Source organism: Molothrus aeneus, chromosome 5 (genome assembly GCF_037042795.1).
Source record: "Molothrus aeneus isolate 106 chromosome 5, BPBGC_Maene_1.0, whole genome shotgun sequence".
In the NCBI taxonomy this organism is placed as follows: Eukaryota; Metazoa; Chordata; class Aves; order Passeriformes; family Icteridae; genus Molothrus; species Molothrus aeneus.
Window position 1 is genome coordinate 46,513,682 of NC_089650.1, and position 23,589 is coordinate 46,537,270.

The 23,589-nt window shown below is 40.8% G+C and overlaps 2 protein-coding genes across 3 annotated transcripts in view; one reads left to right on the top strand and one right to left on the bottom strand.

Moving 5' to 3' along the window:
* The first annotated feature begins 4,941 nt into the window (after window positions 1–4,941).
* Window positions 4,942–9,257, top strand: LSM8 (LSM8 homolog, U6 small nuclear RNA associated). The gene is made up of 4 exons (XM_066550564.1): window positions 4,942–5,042; window positions 5,865–5,905; window positions 7,280–7,407; window positions 8,999–9,257. Exons 1-4 carry the CDS (start codon window positions 5,012–5,014, stop codon window positions 9,087–9,089), a joined length of 291 nt encoding a protein of 96 aa, XP_066406661.1. The 5' UTR covers window positions 4,942–5,011; the 3' UTR covers window positions 9,090–9,257.
* Window positions 9,258–16,532: 7,275 nt separating this feature from the next.
* The window catches only part of ANKRD26 (ankyrin repeat domain containing 26), a 47,596-nt gene continuing 40,539 nt past the window's right edge, over window positions 16,533–23,589 (bottom strand). For both annotated transcript variants that reach the window (XM_066550566.1, XM_066550565.1), the window contains 2 exons: window positions 19,103–19,148; window positions 16,533–18,021 (listed from right to left, as the gene is read on the bottom strand). In XM_066550566.1, the coding sequence (XP_066406663.1) occupies window positions 17,900–18,021; window positions 19,103–19,148 (168 nt within the window). In that variant the 3' untranslated portion in view covers window positions 16,533–17,899. The remainder of the gene's footprint in view (window positions 18,022–19,102; window positions 19,149–23,589) is intronic.

Genomic DNA, 23,589 nt, shown 5'->3' on the forward strand with positions numbered 1-23,589 from the left:
GTTATCCATTTCTTCAGTAAAATAAAAGGAGGAAAATGGAAAAGAGTTTGTTTTCCTGCCAACAGAAACATGCAAAGTTATTTTTTATGCTAACACATAAAGTAGGGATAGTCTCATTAAGATTGCTATGGTATTTTGCATATTTTAGCAAAAATTGTTGGGGAAAATATGCACTTTCTCATATGAAGGAGCACTTTGAATAAATTATTTTAATGTTTCCCATAGCAGAAGTTGCTATCATAACAAAATTTAGATCAGGTGTTTGTTAATGAATTTCTAAAGATAAATAAAAAGTACTTTGAGACCTCACGCTACAGATTTGTTTCTAATGCATTGTAACACATTCACAGTCTACCAACCCTTTTCAGACTGCTAACTTTCTATATTTTCCAGTTGTTTAATTGCAAACCCCTGTCTTTTGATATAATAATATACATGAAACACATCTCAGCTTAGATTGCAGCTAGTCATGCATGAGATGAGTGAGATTGCTACTTTTCTCCAGCTACCAGAAAAAACCAAATCTATGTCCTTGCATTGCTGATAATGGGCACTAAAGTATCTACAGATTCAGAGGAATAAAGTGGAGGTGAAGGGATGTTTCTGTTTTTCCCGAACACATAACCAATCATGTTTAGCCAGCTTGGGTGTGTATTAACTAAAGACAAGCTAAAGGGCTAACTCTTTCTGTGAAGTGATATTCTGAGCATGTAGGAGAAAATCAGAGAGATTTAAAACTTTGAGTCTCAGAAAGTACTAGAAAGGTTATCAGATTAAGTAAATTAAATATGTGGGATTTGGGGATGCTTAGTTTTCTTGTGGAGTACATACTGCCTGATTCTTCTTCTTCAGTATGTACCACTCCACTATTTCCTACCTTGGGTGCTATATGTTTCTTGAGCAGCAACCAAGGGATGCAATTCTTGTTGAGCAGGCTGACAGATGTTACTAATTTGGGGAGTTTTGTTAAATTCTTTAAAGCTCCTATTCCAACACTGTATGAGGTGATTATACTAGATTTTCAGCTTCCAAGGAAGCTGGAGGAATAAGTCTTGCATCTTTCTCAATCTGATTTGACAGGGACATGGTCTGACATGCCATGGCACAGCAGTAGCAGTCAGGGCCCCTCTTCTCACGAGGGCATCACAAAGCCATTTCACCCTTCAGCATGGCAGGCTCTCTAAAACCTGGCTGCTTCTGAGTAACTAAGGAAAGCACAGCCAGCAGCAGCTAGCATGGTTTAAGAGATGTAAAACTGACAGGCATTATACAGTAACTAGCAACAAAGCTTTTAGTGAGGCATTTTACCAGCCTTAGGCTGGATAACAATTCTGCACACAGCTGCTTGCACACACACCTTACAACTACCATTGCAGGCTTCCTCCCTGCCCTGGCAGCCTTCAAGCAAAGTGTGGAAAGTGGAAAATGTGCAGGCACTACAGGGCATGATTAGTTGGTCACATATTCTGCAGATGCCTACAGGGCATGATTAGTTGGTCACATATTCTGCAGAAAGCATAGCATAACATGGAGCAATCACTTGCCATAGCAACCTTAACGTTTGGAGAATCAACTGCAGAAATAAACTGATTTTAATTACTGGAGCAAATGTAATTAGCAAGTAAGCTATATCTAAACAATGTAAGAGAAAAGGAAGCTTTTTTAAAAAGGTCTTTGTTTCTTCAACTGAGAGCTTAATGGGCATTATAATTACTTAGTATGTCCCCAAGGCCAGTTCTGCAGCAACTGAAGGAAGGGGCAAAGCCTTGCTAGCTACAGTTTTCTGATCCCAAATGTTGCCAATGTTACATAGTCACCAGAAATAAAACGTGTCTGGTCTAATGCAAGCTTGAACCTGTGAAATGTCCCCATGTGAGTTACTCAGAGTAGGCTCGCTATGTAAGCACCGGAGAAACACAGGCATCTTTAGTGGGAAACGCACCTCATTCTCGGGCAGAGCAGGATTTTTCTGTGTGGAGGAGGCGGAGGGGCCTTGCCGAGGCTGAGGCCGGCGGATCCGCGGCGCGGGGCCGCCCGCTGCCCTCCCTCCCCTCAGCGCACGGGCTGCGCGCGGGGCGGCCCCTGCTGGGCACGCGGCCGAACCACAGCCTCGGGCCTCCCCTCATGGATCCGCGTGCTCTCCGCACCGGGCTCAACTTCCACAAAATTACGCAACTTGTGCCCCCAAGTTGTAATTTAGCTTGCCAAACCTTGCTCCTGAAGGGCAGAGGCAGGATATTTTTTCCCTCCCCAAAAGATACAGGTTTAAATTAGAGTTCTCCATTCCCTCTCTCTGTGGGGGTGTTTTGTAAGAAGAGAATAAGAGCAGCAGTGGCTTCAAAGGAAGGACAGAACCTCAGTTAGGGCTGTGGGAAGAAGGGCTGAGCCGCCTGCCTTCAGGGAGAGCCTAAGAGTAGACGAAGCCAGGAATTCTCTTTTCAGAGTTCCTTTATACTGAGGGTGCTAACTGCTTTTAAGCACCTGGTTTGGCAAAGCCTGGGCACCAGACTTCAGGTGTCTGGCCTTACTCTTTGGATTTTAATATTCCTTTGTAAAATAAAAACAGTTTTTTAAAAAGCCCTTCTCTGGTTTTCAGGGACACTTGTAATATAAACAGGTGGATCAGAGATCCTTGACATCAGGTCTTGTGGCAATGTTCTGCAAGTATTTTAAAATTTCATCCTACATCCTTGTATCTCAATGATCTCATGCTCTTGGCCTTTGAGAATGTCTCTTGACAGAGAGAAAGAAGAGTATGAAAAGGAAAATGTCAATCCCCCTAAAAAACCCTTTAGCCTCTTACATGAAATACAGAATAATTATTGCAGTCCTGGTCTAACCATTAGTGGAAATTGTTAAGCTTCTTATAATAAAAGCTTAAGAGGATGAGAATTATGTAACGCCCAATTCCAAAAGTATTTTGTTCTCTGACATCTCTTGTCATGTTTCTGATAAAGGCTGAGCCATTGGACAAATTCTTCAGGGACTACTTTGGTGTAGGCACCTTCAAGGTGCCAAAGAACACCTTTTTTTTTTTCTGGCTAATTTACCTTAAAAAATTAATTTTGCTTTCCCTGTGATTCAGATGGCTATAGAATGCAAGAAAAAAAAAAAAAGGCATGTTAGAAGAATAAACAAAAGGAAGTTGGACTACTGACAGGGACAATCTAAACTGCGAGGTTGGGAGGAGACACAGCTGGGACAGGTGACCCAAACTGACCAAAGGTATATTCTGTACCATGACATCAAGCTCTATGTACATAAAGTGGGGAGGAGGAGAAAGGGGGGATGTTTGGAGTGATGGCATTTGACATCCCAAGTCACCATTACGTGCGATGGGGCCCTACTCTCCTGGAGATGGTGGAACACCTGCCTGCCCATAGGAAGCAGTGACTTAATTCCTTCTTTTGCTTTGCTTGTGTGCATGTTTTTTGCTTACACTATTAAACTGTCTTTATCTTAACCCAAGAGTTTTCCAGCTTCTGTCCTTACAATTCCTTCCCCCATCCCACTGACTGGGAAATGAGCAAGCAGCTGTGTGGGACTTGGTGGCTGTGTGGAAGGGCAGCAGTCGGCCTCCTTCCTGCTCACCTCACACCAACAGCCCACAGGAAACCAAGGGAGGATAACATGGCTCCCACACTAGCAAGACTCATATGAATTTACAGGTTACATTTAATGATCATCTAATCCCAACCTCTCCTGCAATGGGCGGGGACACCCTCCACTAGACCAGGCTGCTCAAGGCCTCACCCAGCCTGACCTTGAACACTGCCAGGACTGGGGTATCCACAGCCTCCCTGGGCAACCTGTTCCAGTATCTCACCACCCTCACAGTAAAGACTTTCTTCCTAATACCTAGCTTAAATTTCCCCTCTTTCAGTTTGTCCTGTCACTAAAGTTCCTGAAAGCGAGTCCCTCTCTGGCTTCCCTGTAGAACCCCTTTGGATACTGGAAGGTTGCCATGAGGCCTCTATGCAACCTTCTCTTCTCGAGGCTGAACATTCCCAACTGTTACCCTGTCTTCATAAGGAAGGTGCTCCAGTCCTCTTATCAACTTCATGGCCCTCCTCTGGACTTGCTCCAACAGTTCCATGTCTTCCTTTTGCTGGTAGAGCCTGTGACACGGGTAGGGTCTCACAAGAAGAGAGGGGAACAATCAATTCTCTACCCACATTGCTTTTGATGCAGCCCAGGGTATGGCTGGCTTTCTGGGCTGCAGACGCACTCTGCTAGCTCATGTTGAGTTTTTCATCAATCATCACCCCCCAAGTCTTTCTCTGCAGGGCTGTTCTCAATCCAGTCTCCACTCAGCCTGTGTGTCTGGGATTGCCCTGAATAGGTGCAGGACCTTGCACTTGGCCTTGTTAAACTTCCTGAGATTCACATGGGACTTCTCTCAAGCCTATCCAGATCCCTCTGGATGGCATCACTTCGATGGCACCACACAGCTTGGTATCATCAGCAATTTTGATGAGAGCAAACTCCGTCCCACTATCCATGTCACCTATAAAGATGAACAGAGTTGCCCTCAGCGCCAGCCCCTGGAAGGACACCACTAGTCACTGATCTTCACGTGGAGAATGACCCCCTGTCCTCAGCTCTTTGCCTGCGGCCACTGAGAGGCCAATCGCTGCACCAGGCGCTGAAGCCAGGCTCGACTGCAGGGATGAACCTTCCCGCCCCACGCCACACCAAGTCCCACCCCGGCCGCTCGGCTGCAGGGATAAACCTTCCCGCCCCACGCCACACCAAGCCCCCGCCCCGGCCGCGCCTCCCGGCGTCCCTGCGGGCGGTGCCATGTGCCGCGGAGGGGGCGCCACAGCCCCCCCGCGCGGCTCGTTCTTTGGTACGGCCCTCTCCCACCTTCTGGCCGCCTCCTGCCCCCAGCGCGTGCGCGCTCCCCGCCCTCGCGGCCGGCCCCTCCCCCGCGCTGTGCGCCTGCGCGGCGGCCCGTACGTCAGCGGCGCGCGCCGGCCGTGGCGGCGCCCCGCGGAGAGAGTCGGCCGCCATGACCTCCGCGCTGGAGAACTACATCAACCGTATCCTCCGCTGCGGGCCCGCCGTGCGCCCGCTCTGCTGCTCGGGCCCGACACTGTTGGCGGTGTCGGTTTCTCTCACGGGAGGTTGGCCTTGCAGGCCGGAGGTTCCGCGGAAAATGGGGTCCCCTATAGCACCCAGTGCTGCCGGGCTGAGCTTTGCCCGTGCGGAGCGGGAGTCGCGGTGGGCCTGCGCCCTTAAAGGGCTGTTAACGTGCGGTTAAATAACAGCTTCGCATCATTTGCTCAGAACCTGCCAGCTGGGGTTCTTGCAACGCTTTTGGTGTTAGTTTTTCTGTGCTTCTTGTAACCCGTGGACGTTTTCAGTTTTATTCACAAACAGTAAGCTAGTAACCCAGAATTAGTCAAGATGATGAATATGTGATCATCGAATGGGGATAGTCAGATCTTCAGGAAGAAGGGATGCAGAATACTAGCCTCGAGATCACCACTGCAGAGCTTTTTAAGGACTTTTAAAGTTTTTTCAAGGCCTTAATGTGTTTCTGAAAAGGTTGTTTCCATTTTGAGGCAGTGCAGTTAGTAATGGGAAGAGAGGTGAGCTCAAATCTGTATTCTGTTTTAAGGCTCTTTTTCACGTTTGTGTATGACTGTCCATGGTTGGGTGAAGAGAGACTTTCATGGAGATGTTAATGAAAAATACTGCATTGTCACATGTTATTGTCAACCATGCTGCTTTAAAAAAAGTGCTGATAGGCTTTTGGGGCTCTAAATGGCTCATAAAACCTGTATTCCATATGAATGCTTCAAAAAATGTTAATGCTTCTATTCCAGATATGACTAAATGTTTCCTTAATGAAATATCAGGTACTGTTGCAGTAATTACTTCTGATGGAAGAATGATTGTGGTAAGACTTTTTTTTTTTTTTAATGTTTTATTTTCTCCCATAAAGATTTTCCATCGTGGCAATAAAGAAGCTCTGTTAGGATAGTCTCACATATTCACACAACCAAATTATATAGTATAGAATAATTTCCATAAAGCTTAAAAAGATAATTTTATGAACACTTACTGTTTCTTGCATGTCATGTCAGCTTTTTTCCATTGATAAATTTGTTTCTGCAGATGCTCTGGCCTTTTTGTCAAATGGCTTTTCCTGTGGGAATGCACCAAAAAATGCATTCCTCTTCTGTTCAGTAATTTAGTTTCTATCTAAAATATCCACTTTGTTCTGTATGCTCTTCAGCTTTCCTGCTAAAACCATTTCTTCCCTATGGCTGTAGAAAAACATCAGCTGGAGAAGTGTTGTGGGCTTCTGTTTGTACCTGAAAACCTGAGGATAGGCCAACTTAATGCATTAGACTGTATAATATTTTTGGGTTTATTGCTTCTGTGTTCTGGGGCTTTTTTTTCTTGCATTGCTTCCCCCCATCTTTTATTCTTTTGTGTTTTGAGTGTAACTTAATAGTATGATTGTTGCAGCAGGATTGTATCTTTCTGTCTGTACTTAGCTTTGTGCAGCCTCTGGAAAGAGAGAGCAGAAATCTGTTGGCTTCACCAAATCTGCTTGGCTGAAGTCAGTCTGGTAAACTTTCTGTGTGCTACAAGATACTTCTTATCAATAAAGATTTGAATGGAGTTGGTATATAGGACTCATTGTTAGATGATACAAATGCATATATCGCTGTTTAAAGGGCTGTTTTTTGTGAGTTTGAGTTTCTTAATTAGTGATGGCAAATTTATGTTAAGAATTTTCCAAACATGTACTTAAGTGCCACAAAATACTGTATTTTTAATTTATTTTTTATATAATTTAGTAAACACAAGGTAATCTCCTTCAAAGAGATACCACTTTAAATTGCTTGTTAGGAATGGTTTCAATATTGTTGACCACAAGAATCCAACTTTTCTGTTCTTTGTTTATTTAATATTTTTTTTTAATTTCTGGAAACGTCCATACAAAAAACCAGTGTAGAAACAGTAAAATTGGTTGTCTAGAGGAACATCATTGATAAAATGAAAATTTATTTTTTTTATAATAAAGCTTAAGCTTATTGTCTTTTAGCATGAACACACAGTAACACATGGGTGCTTTTCTTAAATTGGTTATTGCTTTTAAAATTTCATTCTTTAGCTTTTGTGTTTAAGCAAAAGAGTAAAACCTGAATAGTACATCTTTTCTCCAGTACCTTTATTTTGCCACTCTGGTTACGATATCCTTGACAGCACAGAGGCAATTTTTAAGGGCAATGGCAGTGTGCTTTTTTGTGTTTTTTTTCAGGGAACACTCAAAGGTTTTGACCAGACCATAAACTTGATTTTGGATGAAAGCCATGAACGAGTATTCAGTTCTTCACAAGGAGTTGAGCAAGTGGTGCTGGGCTTATACATTGTGAGAGGTGATAACGTGTAAGTATGGCATGCTCTTGTTTAAATCCTTCCATACAGACTTTGTGTGTGGATGCACATGTGTCTGTGTATATTTATATATCCATAATCTGTATAAATCATGATAGCTGCACACACCTTGCATCTTTGTGGGTGGCACTGAAAGTATTGTCAAAGCTGAAGGTATTAAAAGGATGTGTGGAAGTGACACTTAGGGACATGGCTTAGTGGTGGACTTGGCAGTGTTAGGTCAATGGTTGGACCTGATCTTTCCTAACACACAGCTGTGATTCTGTATTAAATAGCAAACATCTATACTTCTTTTACAGAAGTGAATGACTTGTAATGTTGAGATTGAAGATGATCTCAGGGCTGGAGCATCTCTCCTACAAGGACAGGCTGGGAGATGATGAAGGAAAAGACAGAATAATCACTAAAAAATGAGCTAGAACTTGTGTCTGCAAAAAGTCAGCAATCTGGTATACAAAGTTGACTTGCAACAGTTTTGTTTTGTTGTTTTTTTTTTTTTTTACTTTAGAGCAGATGTTCACAGAGAGCACTTTATAATCTGGAAAATCCTTGAAGGTTCTGACTTGACAGTGTAGCAAGTGTTGAAGCCAATGTAGTGATGTGTCAAGTGTATGAGTTGGTATTTGATGTAAAATTCCTTTATAAAATGAGGGTGAAAGCTCAATGAGTGCAGAGGGAAGTAGCTGGTGTGCCAAACCCATGGGAGGGTTACAGGAGAAGTGGAAGAAGGCCTGGTAAGTGGGCCAGCTAGGAAGATTACTTTTGCAGTAGCATTGTGAAACCAATGGGAAAAGTAAGATTATTTTTTTATCACAGCTGGAAAGAGAGTATGCTGCAGTGACCAACACATGAGCCTGGATAGGAATTTTCATCTTCTAATTCTAATGGATACTTCTGTACAGCAAAATGCAAAGGCTTAAATTGATATCTAGGTGCATTTATCTAATATCATTGAGAAAGTGGATCATTCTGAATGCTTTCATCACTTTGGACTTGAAATTTTAAGAAAAACTAATTTGACACATTGTATGCCATTCTACCAGTAGCTTTTCATTCAGATACTGAAAATGTGTATAAATCAGCAGATAATGATTACTACTTCACTGCTTGATCATACAATTGAAATGTATGATGAAAGACATCATCATACAGCCACATTACTGAAATATATTCAGAATATGCTTCTGTGATATGGAATTGTTTTTGCAGTCTTAACAAATTCAAACATATAAGTAATAATTATGTATTCATGCAACTCTTCAACATGCTGAAATTCAGTGTCCTTATAGGAAGAAGTAAAAAGAATAAACAGTTAAGTAACAGTAACTTCAAAATAGGGGACTCTCATGAAATAGGGAAGCTGTTGAAAAATAAAAGGAAAGAAAGAGTACATGGTACAAAGTACTTTGAGCATTCCAGTGTGCATCACTAGAGGCTTTCATGGAATAAACAGCATCAATCAGAAGTTGGTATAGTTCAACAGGATGTAAGGCTTGTTAGATGATAAAATACAGCTTCTGTTTTAGAACTGTGTGATTTGATTTCAACAAATAATAACCTGATTTTTTTTTTTTAATTGCAGTGCTGTCATTGGTGAAATTGATGAAGAGACAGATTCTGCTCTTGACTTGGGGAATATTCGAGCAGAACCTTTAAACTCAGTTGTGCACTGAAAAGATAAAAATGCACTGGGACTTTGTAAATCTTCGGTTGTACAGACCTATTTAGCAATGTGGACAGTTTTTACAAATTGTGTTTAATTTGTTTAGTCACCAGTTTTTTATTATGAACATGTTGTAGTTTTGCATGTAAATTAAAGTTTCTACATTTTGCTAAAGATACTTTCATTGAATTTCTTTTGAATTTCAGGCTGCATAATTTCACTGGGAAATGCAATCAGTATCAGTGATGGTCCTGGTACTGAGTATATATACCTTGTTCTTAAAATAAGATCTCATTCCTAAAGGTAAACCAAGGTTTTTTTCAAGTTAACCCAGGATTATTTGAAGGTAGATGTGTGCCAGTCAGTTTAACCATCTCTAAATGTAGTTGTGGCTGTATGTAGAAAACTGTTCTTTGTAATTTTTTTTTGTGTATGTGTGTAGTGCAGAAAGGAAGAACGTTAAAAGCTTTCACAGTCTAATTAATGGCATATGCACATAGTACTTTTTTTTTTGTGGTGTCAGACCTTGAGTCCACTGGAGGTGCAGGAGTTCGTAATGCCTTAATCCTTGCAGACAAATTGGAGAAACAGACTTTTGAGCAGGAACAAAAACCCCAAATGCATGCATTTATTTGAAGCCCATTAAATTCCAGACCAGCTAATTCTCTCTCTTTACCTTTCAGCAGCTGTTGTGTTGCTCAAAATTTGGGTAAGACCTACAGAAAGAGAATTGTGTGTTTGCTAATGTGTAACCATTGTCTCTAGAATGTAGTTTAGAAGACACAGAAGTACTTTTGGTAGGTAAATTACTTATTTTGAAAGAAATTTGGCTTAATAATATTGGATATAAGGATCCCAAGTAACAATGGTCACATACAGACCTCTTATACCAAGCTAAGTGGGACAAGCTCTGTGCAGCATAGTGTGTTTGATGCCATATCAGCATGAAGTCTGTACTCTTGAACAAAGCTCTTGTTATTCCCCAGTGTCCCACAGGTCCAGTATTTTTCCCCTGTATATAAATGTGCTGTCAAAACAAACAAAAAGGAATTTTAATGTGCATATTAGGGGGTTTTGTACTAATTTTACTATTAAGTGGGATTTTTTCATTGCAAGTTCACTGTTTGGAAACCAGATACACTGAAGATATTTGTTTTCCATAAAATGTCTCTCAAGTCTTGTACCTTCCACCTTGTTTTACAAGATTGTTCTTGGTGGAGCATATGAAGCCCAGCAAACCTTTTTTTGCCTTTATCTATCTTGTGATCTGGTACTGTGTTGTGTTCTGTCCACATTTCTTCTTGGAACTGCTGAGCAAACATTGAATAAGTCAAATAATGTTTTTGCTGTGATTACCAGAAGTCAGTACTAATTCTGGCCATAATTGATTATGTCAAGAGAATCAGTTTCATTAAACAATCAAGAAAAAAGCCTTTTTGCTACTGAAATGCTGATACCTTCACAAGAGAAAAGAAAGTATAGGAACTGAATTGTATTGATAAAGAAAAAGTAGGTTATTAAATTAGGTATTTTAGAGCTCAGCAAAAAGTGCAGAGGCAAAGAGTGGAGTCAGGATGCACTAATGCACTACTTATTGTTGGATGTATTAGGAGAGTTATAGTTGAAACACATGGATTGAATACTTGTAGTACTGGAAAAACTATGGAAATATGTTGTCTTATAGCTGAGAAGTTATGTTTGAAGATGAATCATGGAATGCTAATGAATTATGGAGACCATTTACCTCAAACACATTTGCAATGGTGAAGGGATCAAAGCCAGGAGACCTAGTCAGAAGGTATTTATTAAAATCAAATGTAGGACTTGATAATGCTTTAAAAAATGTTAAGATGCAATTAAAGCTTTGTGAACTTTCAGGGACTCTTAAGCTATAGTGGCTTACTAGGTACCTGTAAGTATAGAGAAATCACTCAGTAAAACAGTATTTAATGCATGAAGTTGAATTACATAACCAGTCTGAAAGAGTATTTTCATTGAATCAAGACTGTAGCACAGTAGGCTAAAAAACAGATCACCAATGAGAGTAATTTATGTCATTGTTTTCATAAATGAAAAAAGATGGGAAAAATCAATGCAATTGAAACCACCAAGTGGCCATAGACTGATGGCCTAGTAGTAGTGATTCTGAAGAAGTCACTAGTACTAGTGATTCTGAAGAGAGTGTTGCCCCCAGAGGAAGAGTGGGGTGGAAGCTCAGCACATGTAAAGCCTGTGTATTGTGTCTTCACACTAGGGGAACTCTGCAGTCAGTGTTGCAAGCACATTGAGGGTAGTAAAAAGGTACAACAGAGCAAATAAAGCAGAGCTGAATTTTTAAGAGCAAAACTCAGATACTGAAGAGGTATGAAAGAGGACTGGATGGAATGAGAAAAGAGCACCACAGGTTCTCGTTCTGTGTTGAGAAGGGGTATGTTTGCTGTGTGCCAGCTGGCTGGGTTGAAGGTTCTCCTGTTTAACACTGATTGCAGAGATGCAGCAAAGCAAATTTCTCCTGGGAGATAAGTAGTATTGTCTGCAAAAAGCCTTTGCTTTATTCTTCCTGGAGAGAAAAGTACTCTCAACAAAGAAAGAGTAACTCTCTTTCTGGAACTGAAGGTGCTCCCTAAGAGTTCTGACTGCTGGTGCCTTATGGCTGTCACCTGGTTCCATGGGGTACATGAAGAGCCCTGCTCAGATCAGGAATACTTTCTTCCTGAAACTGTCTTCCTGCAGTGAGCCTAGATTAAATATTCAGTAAATAACAGGGATATTCAATAAAATCTAGTGAGTCCTTGCAGAGGACTAATAAACATACTATACAAAAATGAGAAGGGCAGAAAAAGGTGATACTAAGGCCAAAAGGAAGTAATGCTGAATTGGAGGTAATTGTCATATGCCATTAAATTTCCTGCATTGTCATAGGTTGGTCACTTCCTCCTTTTGTTTGGTTAATTGAGATCTTGGAGTGAAAGGACAACTCTTGACTAGTGGAAGAATCCTCCAGTGAAATGGATGAGCTGGTTTATGAAGAGATTAGGTAAATTAAGTTGGTGTGCATGAAGAAACAGAGAAACCACCTTCTGTGGTCCAAGGGCAATTTCTCTAACTGCAATCCACATCAAAGTGCTTCAAATACTGCATGGCCTACAAGTGGATTATTGGATGTATTGGATTGAACACGGATACTGTTTCGAGGATGTAATCCCACAGTGGACAATTTCTGTACAACTTGACCTTTCCTATCAACTATATAGCCTGTTGTCCTTAGCCCTGGAGGTAGTGTTTATTCTCCAATCCATTTTATAAGTAAACAGCTGAGATACACATCAAACACTCAGTGCTAGAACTGAAGATAAAGTGCAGGTTGATGGTATTTATCTCATGGCCACTACTACTTTGGTAGCAGATGTACCAAATCTGTGTGCCTGAGTAGGTGTTTTGTACCCATGGCACCATAATTCCACCAATTAGTCTCTGCTGCACTCTGCTAAGAATTTTATTCTGCAGATTAATATAGAAATTATCCTTAAATACCAGAGTTGTATTCTCCATGCATTGGTATGAAAGGATTTAATTTATTCCATTGTTAACATGACAAATAGTAAGTCATCTGCTGTTGCTCCTTTAGGAATTAAATTACCATGACCACAACAGCACTTCTCAAGGAGAAGCCTCAGTTGAAGAGACTTGGAAACCATGAATGTGAGTTATGCCAGTTAGAACACCAAGGTGTGTTTGCTAGTTATATTTGGTCTATGATACATTTGTGGCACCAGTGTACGCTACTCTACTAATTTTTACCAATGGATTCTTATTTCTACTTTACAATTGAGAGAACTGCAGCTTATTGATAAGAATAATGAAAAAAATTCAGTGGGCTAAGTGGCACTTGAAGTAGCCAGAAAAACTGTGTCATATCAATCAGTTTGAACTTCTGTGTTGCTTAAATAATAAGGCATTATAACTTCAAGTATCAGGTATTCATGGACAAATAACTATGAAACCCAGATGTGCCAGAAGTTCAAGATTGTTGAGGTGAGGGAGGGAAAGCTTGTACAACACCTAGGTTAAAACTACATGAGAGAGATATGAAAGACCCAGGTATTTGTTCTGAAAATCCTGTTCCTGATGGCCTCTCTCAGAGTGCTATATTTTGTCTTAGGGTCCTTTTCAGGGGCCTTTTTTTACAGTAATGGCAGAAATGCTGATATTTCTTACATCAGTAGCATTTTCCCTGAAGGAAATAAAAGCTCCACTGATGCAGGTGAAAACCAAAGCTGAAAATGCAACGGCATTCAGACTTTTGCCAAAACCTGTTTACTAGCCATAAAAACAGGACTTATCTACTTGTTAATGCTCCTTCCTGGAGCATTGCAGCACATTCTAGGAGCTCTGGAACTTGCTTGGAACAATGCGCTGCTGCCAGTCAGCCTTACATCAGTAACAGTGCCACCGGATGCCAAAAAATTTCACTCAGTGCTCAACTTCTTTCCAGCTCCTTGCATTTTTAGATGAAAGGCTTTCATTGCTTTAGACAGGACAAGCACATGTGCATGTGCTGCTTTTGTCTGCTAAAACCTCTTTAATGGCTTTCCTGCCATACTGGTTTGTACTCTACGTTTATTTTATCTTTAGTGTCAAATCCAGTGATGATTACAGTGCATAGAAATGTGAGTGGAAATTATTCAGTGGAGAAATTGAAGAAGTTGGACCTGAAGTACTCTAATGCATAAAAAATAGAAATAACTAGGATGGAAACCTGTTGAATGTGAACAACATTGGGCTTTACAGCAGTGGTCATTGTAGTGAAATTCTCTTAAACACAGGGACAGTTATTATATCTGTATAAATCATTCATCTTATAAGAAATACTGAGAAATTGTGAGAAAACACCTTCTACTCAGAAGTATTTTAAGGCACTGGAATTTTATATGGAAGCTTCCTATCCTAAAATGGTACTTTTTAATTATGGTTATTGCTTTTTATTTTTGTGCTTAAATTTTTGGTAATTGTCACTTGTGTAATTTTCAGACTTCAACTCTGTTGATGATGCAGATGGAAACCTGTATGCATGTAAATGCTGTCATGTTTCTGCAAATTGGCCAGAGCTGCCGGTGGTGTATGGCTGGGATCTGCAGCATTCACACTGATGAACACATGTGTGATGTAGAGACCTTGGATACAGGGGACAGGCTGTCAAGCTTGTATTCAAAGTAGCATGCATGCAAAAGACCAAGAATAAACATGCAGCGTTAACCCCCCAAGCTATGTCTAAAAGTTTCAAATTCGGTTTGTAGCATTTCCAATTAATAAAACCATTTCTTGCCAAGTGCCACATAAATACTACCTCATCTGCACCATTTGATGCATACAGACCTAATGTACAGTTCTGTTTTGCACTGAGTTACAAGACTGAACAGAAGCCAAGGCAGGAAGTGATTATGGCTAAGGAGCTGATGCTGATTGAAAATGTGTGATGCTGTGGAGGAAACATCAGACAATAGAACCTCAGTCAGTTTGGAAACAGATTTAAAAACCAGCACCTTAGGATGTAAACAGTCAATAGGACTGGGGCCAGCCTTTCTCCTAACAATCAGATCGTTAGCAGTAGGAGCGTGCAGAATGATTTCCATGATAAAAGTCCAAAATCCATGAAGGCGTGTGCTCATCAATGCTGAACGGAAGCAGCCTTCTTGCTTTTTGCTGTGTTTCTTCTACAGGTTGTCCTAACTCATCCTGGATACAAGAGTCAGGTGTAAGTGAGGTTTAAATCTAGGAAGGGCAAATGGTCAAGGACTTTGAAAAGAAAGGTTTAAGATTATTTTGTGTAACTCTAATAAGGTAGGATCCCTCTGGAATTGTGCTTCTTATTTTCAAGACAGCTTCTGTGAAAAATCATCAGCTTACATTCAATTAAAATTGTCAGGATCCGAGTGGAAACAGTCTCTGATAAGAATGGAGCAGAGCAATTGTTATAATTTAAGTGATGATCATTATGTGGCTGAATGGGACAGCATCCTGATTTGTCTAGAGACTAGTTTAACTTCTTGCATCATTTGTAATAGCCATGAAGTAATTTTGAGTTTTATGCTGCAACTTCTGATTTCACCATTTTACAAAAGTCCAGCCAATGCAGAAAGGAGTAAGAAAAGCAAACATTAATATGTTTGTATGTATCCATTTCATTGATGAATAAGACATGTACAGTGTTTTATAACCACACTGTACCTGTCAATAGTTTTGAGTTTGGTTCTAATTATGCTATTTCTGAGTTTCAATGGCAAAGTGCAGATGGCAGCAAAATGGGCCTTTTAGCTAAAAGGGAATTACCAGGCTACCCTACTGTTAATGCCACTCTTCAACACACAGGAATGCCTGAGCAATGCCCTCCCTTGTCTTGGGTCTTTAAGCAGCACAGCATTAGTTATGAAAGTACTGAAAGGACTGAAGTTCTCATGCTCTCTGCCATGGGCCACCTGAGCCTCAGTATTAATAAAGTGAGAAACTTCTAAGATGACAAAGCATCTACCACAGGACACGTGTGCCTGGCCTCTGACTGTTAAGATCTGACCAGTTATTAAAATTATTAGAGACAAGCCTCTGTCTGACTAAAGGTGCAAATGAGACCATATGCCAAAGGCATTAGTTCAGATTTTCATTTATCAGTAAATGTGAGGTAGAGATAGGAAAAAGACGAGGAGGAGAGGGAGAGAAGAGAGACTGAAAAACAGAATAAACATCAGAAGTATCACCACCCCACAGGTTCCAATGACAGCCTCTTGGTTCTCTTCCCTTGTTGGCAGTTCCAGTCCTGATGATGTGGTGGTTGCAGACTGTACCCATCAAGTGGGGAGGAAAGAGCCCACAAAACACCAGGTCCATGGGGTTTATATTAGCTGAGACTAAGTGGAAAGGCCCCTGTAATTCCCCTGGATGATGCAGTACTGGATCATGGGACATTCCCTGAGTCATTGACATCTTCTAAGGTATTGCAGCAGTCTTACCCATTATAGCTCAATTAATCATGGCCCACCAGCTGAGATAAATACCTTCATCCTATAGTACTTCAGAGGGGAGTTCTCACAGCCGAGCCATTATGTAAGGGAAGATCTGGCATGGTAAGAAGGACTATCCCACTTTGCAGGATTTGCCTGTTATCAGCCTCTTCCGTTATCTGGAATCCCAGTTTGCAGCCTAGGTGTGCACACCCACCTGCACTGGGGAGGCCACTCTGTGCACCAGTGGCCAAGCACCCAGCTGATTGTTTGAGCCAGTCCAGTCTCCTGCAGCACCTGGGCAGCTACTGCAAATGGTCCAGTGTTTGAGTCACTCATCTGTAGCAGGCCAGTCTCTTACAGGGGACAGGCAAGGTGCATCTGTGAGCACAGGAGAGTTCTATGAGCAGGGAAGGGGTGGAAAGCAGTGTCAAGAAAAAGGAACAATAAAACAAAGCCACGTTCAAGACTGCAAAGTTTATTAAATATCAAGTTCAATTAAATACAGCGTAATAGCTTCACAAAAATGTATTAATATAAAAAGGAAGAGTGTTACAGCAGCATTTAATGCTTTTCTCACTATCTGTTAACTCAAGTCCTTAAAATAGTGGGTAAAATCCTAAAATTCTTTCAGTCTTGATTTATCTCAGTACAATTATTCTTACTTTTCCAGAACTGTGACTTTTGCAGATGGGAAATGACAACACACATCTTAATTAAAAACCAGTAACTCTCTGAAATAAGTAAAACTGCGTATATGGTTGCTATCAATTTTCCACCACATCTGTGCTACAGACACCATATCATTAGCTGCTAGCAGCAACAAAAAGATTGGGTATGCTATCACACAAGTTCTGGAGAGTACTGAGGAGTGTTGATAATATTAATGTTCCTTTTTTACCCCTCCCACTGAAAGTGTTTTCAGGTGTACCGTGTTTAAGCAAGAGCTGCAAAAGTCTGAAGCTGCAGCAATTTTTCATACAGAAATCAACACCAATACCATAAGAGGTACTGAGTTTGAATACCCCTCATGATATTCAAATGTATTGTGACAGTGACTCATCATGAGGCCAGGTTGCCTATGGAGGCTTTGGAGTCTCCATTTTTAAATTAAAAACCCAACACAGATCTGGGAAACTAGCTAAAGGTGATCCTCCTGGAGCAGGAGGGCTAGAAAAAATAGCCTCCAGAGGTCCCTTCCAACCTCACTCATTCTGTGATACAAAATAAAAATACCAAAAAGACCATAAAACAAGTCTTGGCACTACTACACACTCACAGTCATTTTAAACTTACGTTGCATAAAGTGACAACAATGTAAAGTGCCCTTTTCTCCAGCTTGAACACCACTATAAGTTAATTAGCAGAACTTAGTACTGCATCAGGATTGAAGCACTGGGCTCAAAGAACATCAAATGATGTCCTAAGCATTGAAATAACACTGGAGAACTTACAAACATATTGAGTGAAAGAAATAAACAGAACAAAGGGAATGCTTTTGTTAAAACATAGAACACAAATAATGCAACACAATGAAACTACTGTAAGAGGAAACATTTCTGACAGTTTTGTCAAGCTCAAGAATCCAGATCAGTCAATCTCCTGGTCAGAAAAAACCGGATGTGGTTCTTATTTTAAGTGCAAAAGAAACCAGCTATGCAGGAAAAAACCCAACAGATGGGTGCACTGTGCTTGACATCCATTTAATAGAGTTGATATTCAGTCTGCAATGAACAAGTTTTCACATCTGAACTGGGGAGAAAGGAAACCATAGATGTGCTTTCTATAAAAGCAAAGTGTTTAGAGCCTTTCCACAGCACTTCATTCAAATCATGTAATTTTTGGTTAAAACATCACGGTACTCCTCTATTGCTCTGGAAAGGGGATCCTGGTCCACATGAAGGTTTTTGGAAGATCCAGCACTTTCAGTTTCAAGTTCAGCAGTGGCTGAGGGGAAAAGAGACAAAATTCCTTATGTTACTTCTACAGCAGACATGGAGAAATAAGGCCCTGTAAGTGTTGAGGGCCTGCATAACTCGAGAGTCTGCAAATCTGAACAAGACTTTAAAATTTCCAAGGACACCTAATAAGGGAAGAGCTGGGCACAAAGGAAGAAACACATTTTGTGCACATGTGCTTATCAACAGCACATGTCACAGCATTTCTAAAGCTACTGATGGACATTCCAGAGGCTACACACTGAACATCTTGTGGGACTCCACATGACTCCAGTGGCCCTTAACAGGGCTTCTGAATGTAGCCCCTGCAGAGCTCTTCAACCAGAAGTCTTTGCTTTCCTTAAACGTTCAAAGCTGTGCTTGATTGCAACACTACAACTACACAGCTGCAGTCCCTGCAAAGCAAGGACTCTGGAGGACCAGCTATCATGAAGCAAGTGGATTTCCTCTTTGGATGCCTGGCCTCAAGTTACAGGGTGTGTTTTAGGCTCCATGTTGCAAGCATTGAACTCATGTTTGCCTAAACACTACTGAACCATCTCTTCCTAAAGAAATGTTGTCTTTTATCCCTGATCATGTTCTTCTACTTTTTCAAAACAAGACTGCAACACCTAAGCTACAAAGACAAGCCATGAATCATAGCAAAAAAAAAAAAAAAATCAAGACCTAAGAGCAGAGAATATGTAGGGTATGGTTTAGTACTGAATGCAATCCATGTACAGGGAAGAAAGGGATGGCTGAAGTCTATAAAGATCTATAAAAATCTGGGGGCTTCTTTGATGTTTTTGCTGGAGATTAACTCTAGTGAAGAGCACCTACATCCTAAGCTCCGTGTTTCTGAGTGGAGCAGTGGATGAATTTTCTTTTTGTTTGTTTTTTCCTGGGCAAGTGCATAACATTCTATGCAATGTTTTGGAAAGCAGGAATTTTTTGCATTCAAGTCTAAACTGGAGAGCTTGCAGAAAAAAAATCTCTGTGCTTAGCAGGAGAAGTTGAAAATAATGGCTTGAAAGCTGTTAGAAATAGACACCTTTTTCTTTAATAACCCTCTAAATGGAATGACACGTTACCTTCTTTCAGTTCCTTAGTGATTTTTTCATCCAGTTCCTGTCGTACCTAGAATTATACATCAAAAATATAGTTAAGACATAATATGACCCAAATGTAACTGTTAAAACTTCTAAAACATTCTTACACCCTATAGACAACATGATTAAACCTAAAAATATAATCCCAAATAGAGATGATGGCCTGTGATGGCCAAGAAGATGCTGAAGTCCCTGGACCACATGAGCTATGTGGAAAGGCTAAGAGAGCTGTGACTGTTTCTTTCATGGAATAGACAAAGCTCAGGTGACCCTGTCTCTGTGTATTAACTACCAGGGTGTGGAGTAACAGAGATGGAGCCAAACTCTTCTCAGTGGTACCAAAAGTCCAACTGCCTCCACCTTTTTTTTCAAGTGTGGAAATAAAGCAAACACATGGATTTCTCTGAAAAGGAAGGAAAAGGCCTTTGAATGAAAATACACCTTTGAGGACTGACAATGTCTCTCCACTGTCCTCCTGCCCCCTCTGGAAAAGTCATGATGTACCAAGGACTGAACAACAGGCCCTAATGAGACCTCAACAATAGGCCTGGAGGCAAAGTTGACTTTAGATGAACCTTCCAACCAAATGTTATCTATATTTATATCTGCTCATTAACAAAGTATTGTTATATGTGTACGTTTACTGGCAGAACATGTATTTACCTTTCCGCTTCTAGAAACTAATCTGGCCTAACCCCCTAAGGGGGTATAGGATCTAAGACTTGATTCCTCCTTGAGCCCTGGCCAGGCTTTGGGAGAAAGCCAACAGGTGAATGAAATTACACACCATGTTAGCTTGTTTGTTTAACCGTTTAAAGGCTGGGCTATTTTCACAGCAAAGATGGGGGAGCCTGGTGGCCTGCAAGGTGGATGCACCACAGGAGTTCCCAGTTACCTTCGTTCTCCAGTCCTTCACTGTGACACCTTTCCCTGACAGCTGAGGTGTCTCAGACTCGGTTTATAGCAAAGTACTGCAGTAACTGGTGATGTATCTTTCTTTATCACTATAGGCATTCTTTTGTAGTAATCATTAGGAGCATTACTTAGCTTGTCCTTTATAATTATTTGCTAATGATTACATGCTTTGCTTAGCTTAGCATATCCTTCCAGAATTCACTGCAGTTTTACATTATAGTAAATTCCACTATTCCTCAAGTCGGTGTCTGTGTCCTGAGCAGGTACTCTCACTGCTTAGCTCTTCAGGCAGTAGCATACTGGGTCACTTGCAGCAGTCACTACCTCAGTAATTCTGTTTCAGGAGGTGATGTTGACTTACTACTTACCTATGGGGCTTCTTGAGCACAGAGTAAGTTGGATCCTCCAAGACTCCATGAGATGATACTCAGGGTCTAGGAACTCAACTTCACAGCAGCACTGCTACTGCACACACAACTGCTATTGCTACCCAGAACTTCTTGACTGTCAGAACAGACAAGGGCAGTAAAGAGCCTTCTCCTCTAGTTTAACCGAGTTCCATCAGAAGAGGTGAAATCCATACATACGGTGCCATCTTACAGATGCTGAGCTACCACAGAAGCCATAACTTCACAAAGACATAAAGCACAGAACTACTGGGCAGGAAGTCACTCTTTTACTCAAGAGAAACCAGCAAGTTCAAAGTGTCCCCAGCTTTAGGCCAATGTGAATGCATCAGTAAGTTTGAATCAAACCTAGCAGCATAAATAGACAAAATATTTGCAATAGCACCCAAGGTTAAACAGTACAGGCTACAAACCTTGTCATAAATCTGGCTGCAAAGAAGAGAGAGAAGATTTTTGATTAAGGATCTGAAGAAAGAAAAACAGCCTGAAGTTCAAAGGTCTTCAGTAAGACACAAGAACAAGGCCTACATATACATGAGGCAAGGAAAAATCTCACAACAGAAACACCACTAAAAATACAAGGAGGCATTTGGAAAATGAAGCCAGAAAAGGAACAAAAGTTGAGAGAGAGCGTGGGGAGCTGACATTCCCTTTCTCATATTTTGTAGGGAAACTGGTTTCATAAATTCACCAATTCACACTGGTTGCAGCTAGCAGAGTTCACTATTCTTTTCTAGACACCCACATTCATTTGCAGCAGCCTTTGGCACAGCTGTTAGGATGGAAGCTTGACAGTTTGTAAGTATAACAAGTGGCCTTGTGTCCCAAAATCTTCTTGCAATACTTGCAGCAAGTAGTCAGACATTCTCTGCCTTGGGCTATGCACTACATTTCCAAATTCTGGTACACAGACCACTAACAGTGGTCATCCTATTTATGACTCAGAGAGGGAAGACCAAGTTTTAAGACTTCCCTGAACACACTGAACATTGAGGTACTTGAGGCTACAGGTGGTGCCATGACAGTCTCAGTTGTTCCCTAATTGATGATTTCAGGAAGACTTATCACAATAGAATGTGCAGCTCAATTTAGTATCAAGGCAGATAAATTCACAGCAGGAAATCTGAGTCCCAGACACCACCCACTGAGAGAAATCTGGCATGCTGAGATTTCCATCTTTCTCTTAAAAGAACCTGCTTGACATGGTAAGAAATAGGTATGTTTTCTGTGGGTATAGCAGTTGCTTGTCTCACCCTTATTCCAGGGAGAAAAACTTCAGAATTTGATACAATATTAGAGCTCAAAGGGAATCCTAAGAAGACAAACTGTGTATAGTGAGAATAAATTATCCTCAGCTCCTCTGGTGACAACAACCATAGGTTGTGATCAAGAGCAAAAAGAACTTCAGGGGACTAAGTCCTATCAACAAAACTGCACTAGGAAGGAAAAATGTTAGTATAAAAGAAAGCCCCCAAATTAAGAAGAAAATACTGGACATCAGTAATTGAAGACTGGGAAAATGTCATATATAATTGTTCAACAACTTCCTTGAGAGTATGCTCAAAGCTGTGAGACACACATGCTCTGGAAAGAAACTCTATGGGTGCTCTTGAAGTCAGGACACTGAGAGGGAACAGTATCACCATTCTCAGATCTAATGCACACTTATCTTGGAATCAGCTCAAATATTTTTCACAAGTGGATTTGGAAGCATTTTTCAAAAAACATTGAAAAGACCTATACAGCAGTTTGAACTATACATGTGTATTTATTAACAGCTGTATAAAACAATGAGCCACAAAATAGCCTGAAGAATTATTTAATTTCTGTAATTAAATTTCCCTACTTAGGGGAAGGCAGAAACCCATGAAGGTGCCTATCTTGATATTGACAAAACTTTTGAGATTCTCAGAGAGTTCCAACGTGTTCTGGAAAATGAAAATGGAAAGCACTACCTGAACACTGTTGCTGTAATTGAGTTTTAAGAAGCACTGAGTACTTCCACTTTCTTTCCCTTCACTATCTGTTTTTCTCATTCTTCTCCAAAAAAGCCACAACTGTTAAGCTTTTCCTTATAACCTAGGGCAGCTTTTTTTGCCTAGAAGAGGAATGATTTCCTCTTTTGCCTTTTTTTTAATGTCTTGTTTCCATCTCTCTGTCCTTTCTTTCCCTCTTTTGTTCTGTGCTCCCTACCCCTCCTGGTCTCCTCTTTACTTCCCTTTCACAGTGAGTCCCTGTATTTTCCTTCCTTTCTAGTGCTTGTATGCAGAATAGCCCCTGCAGATGATACAGTATGAACGACTTCATGAGTTCTTCCAGTAATGTCTGCACACCTCTGCCCTCAAGAGTGTTCACAGCTACACAGACAAGTTCATCTCTGTAACTGCTACAGCTACACATTTCCAATGCTGCTTTGGTCCCATCTATTGTCTTGGCTTGTTTTTGTAGAACAGGTACTTTGTGTAGACACATGGTTTAAATGGGTTCTTTCCAATGAGGGGGGGACCATCAAACTGAAATGGACTTAAAAGTGAAGAAATACTTGTCACATTTCCTTGACAGCAGAATACAACAGCTCAACAGAGAAACTCGTCCATGTAAAGTGAGTCTCTCACTGATTACAACTATTGGTGTGGGGTTTTCATGGCATAATGTTCAGCCTTCTGTGAGGGATGTGCTATCACAGGGACTGGTAATTACATGGCATACTTAGACCAGAGGCATTGCAGAGGTTGCAGCATTGCTGTAAAATAAGAAAGCTGTGAAGACTTGCCAAAGAGTAGGTAATTTTACCATTTAATGAAATAGCACATGGCAGAACTACAAGAACAAATGTCTCCTATGCATAGTATGTATTCTGCAATGAAGTGTGAGAGCAAAGTTATGCCATCCCATTCATATCATCTTATTTTTGAAGCATCCTTTTGTTGGTAGTAACATACTAATGCAAGTTCTGTGAAGAAACTGCTGGAGTGAAGATCAAGGAAGAAGAAAAAAGTGTCTCAGAGATGTCTGATTGGATTTGTCACTCAACGTGATGTTAGCCACTTTAAACAGGTTGGCCAAACCATACACTGGAATTTCATTATGAGCTTAGCTGGGAGCTCCCTATGCCACAGTACTCCTTGTCACAGTTTCTCTTGTAAA

Coding starts and splice junctions, on each gene's coding strand:
- LSM8 (XM_066550564.1), top strand. CDS start 5,012: ATGACCTCCGCGCTGGAGAACTACATCAACC. Junction 5,043..5,864: donor GCTGGAGAACTACATCAACC/GTATCCTCCGCT, acceptor ATGAAATATCAG/GTACTGTTGCAGTAATTACT. Junction 7,408..8,998: donor ATTGTGAGAGGTGATAACGT/GTAAGTATGGCA, acceptor TTTTAATTGCAG/TGCTGTCATTGGTGAAATTG.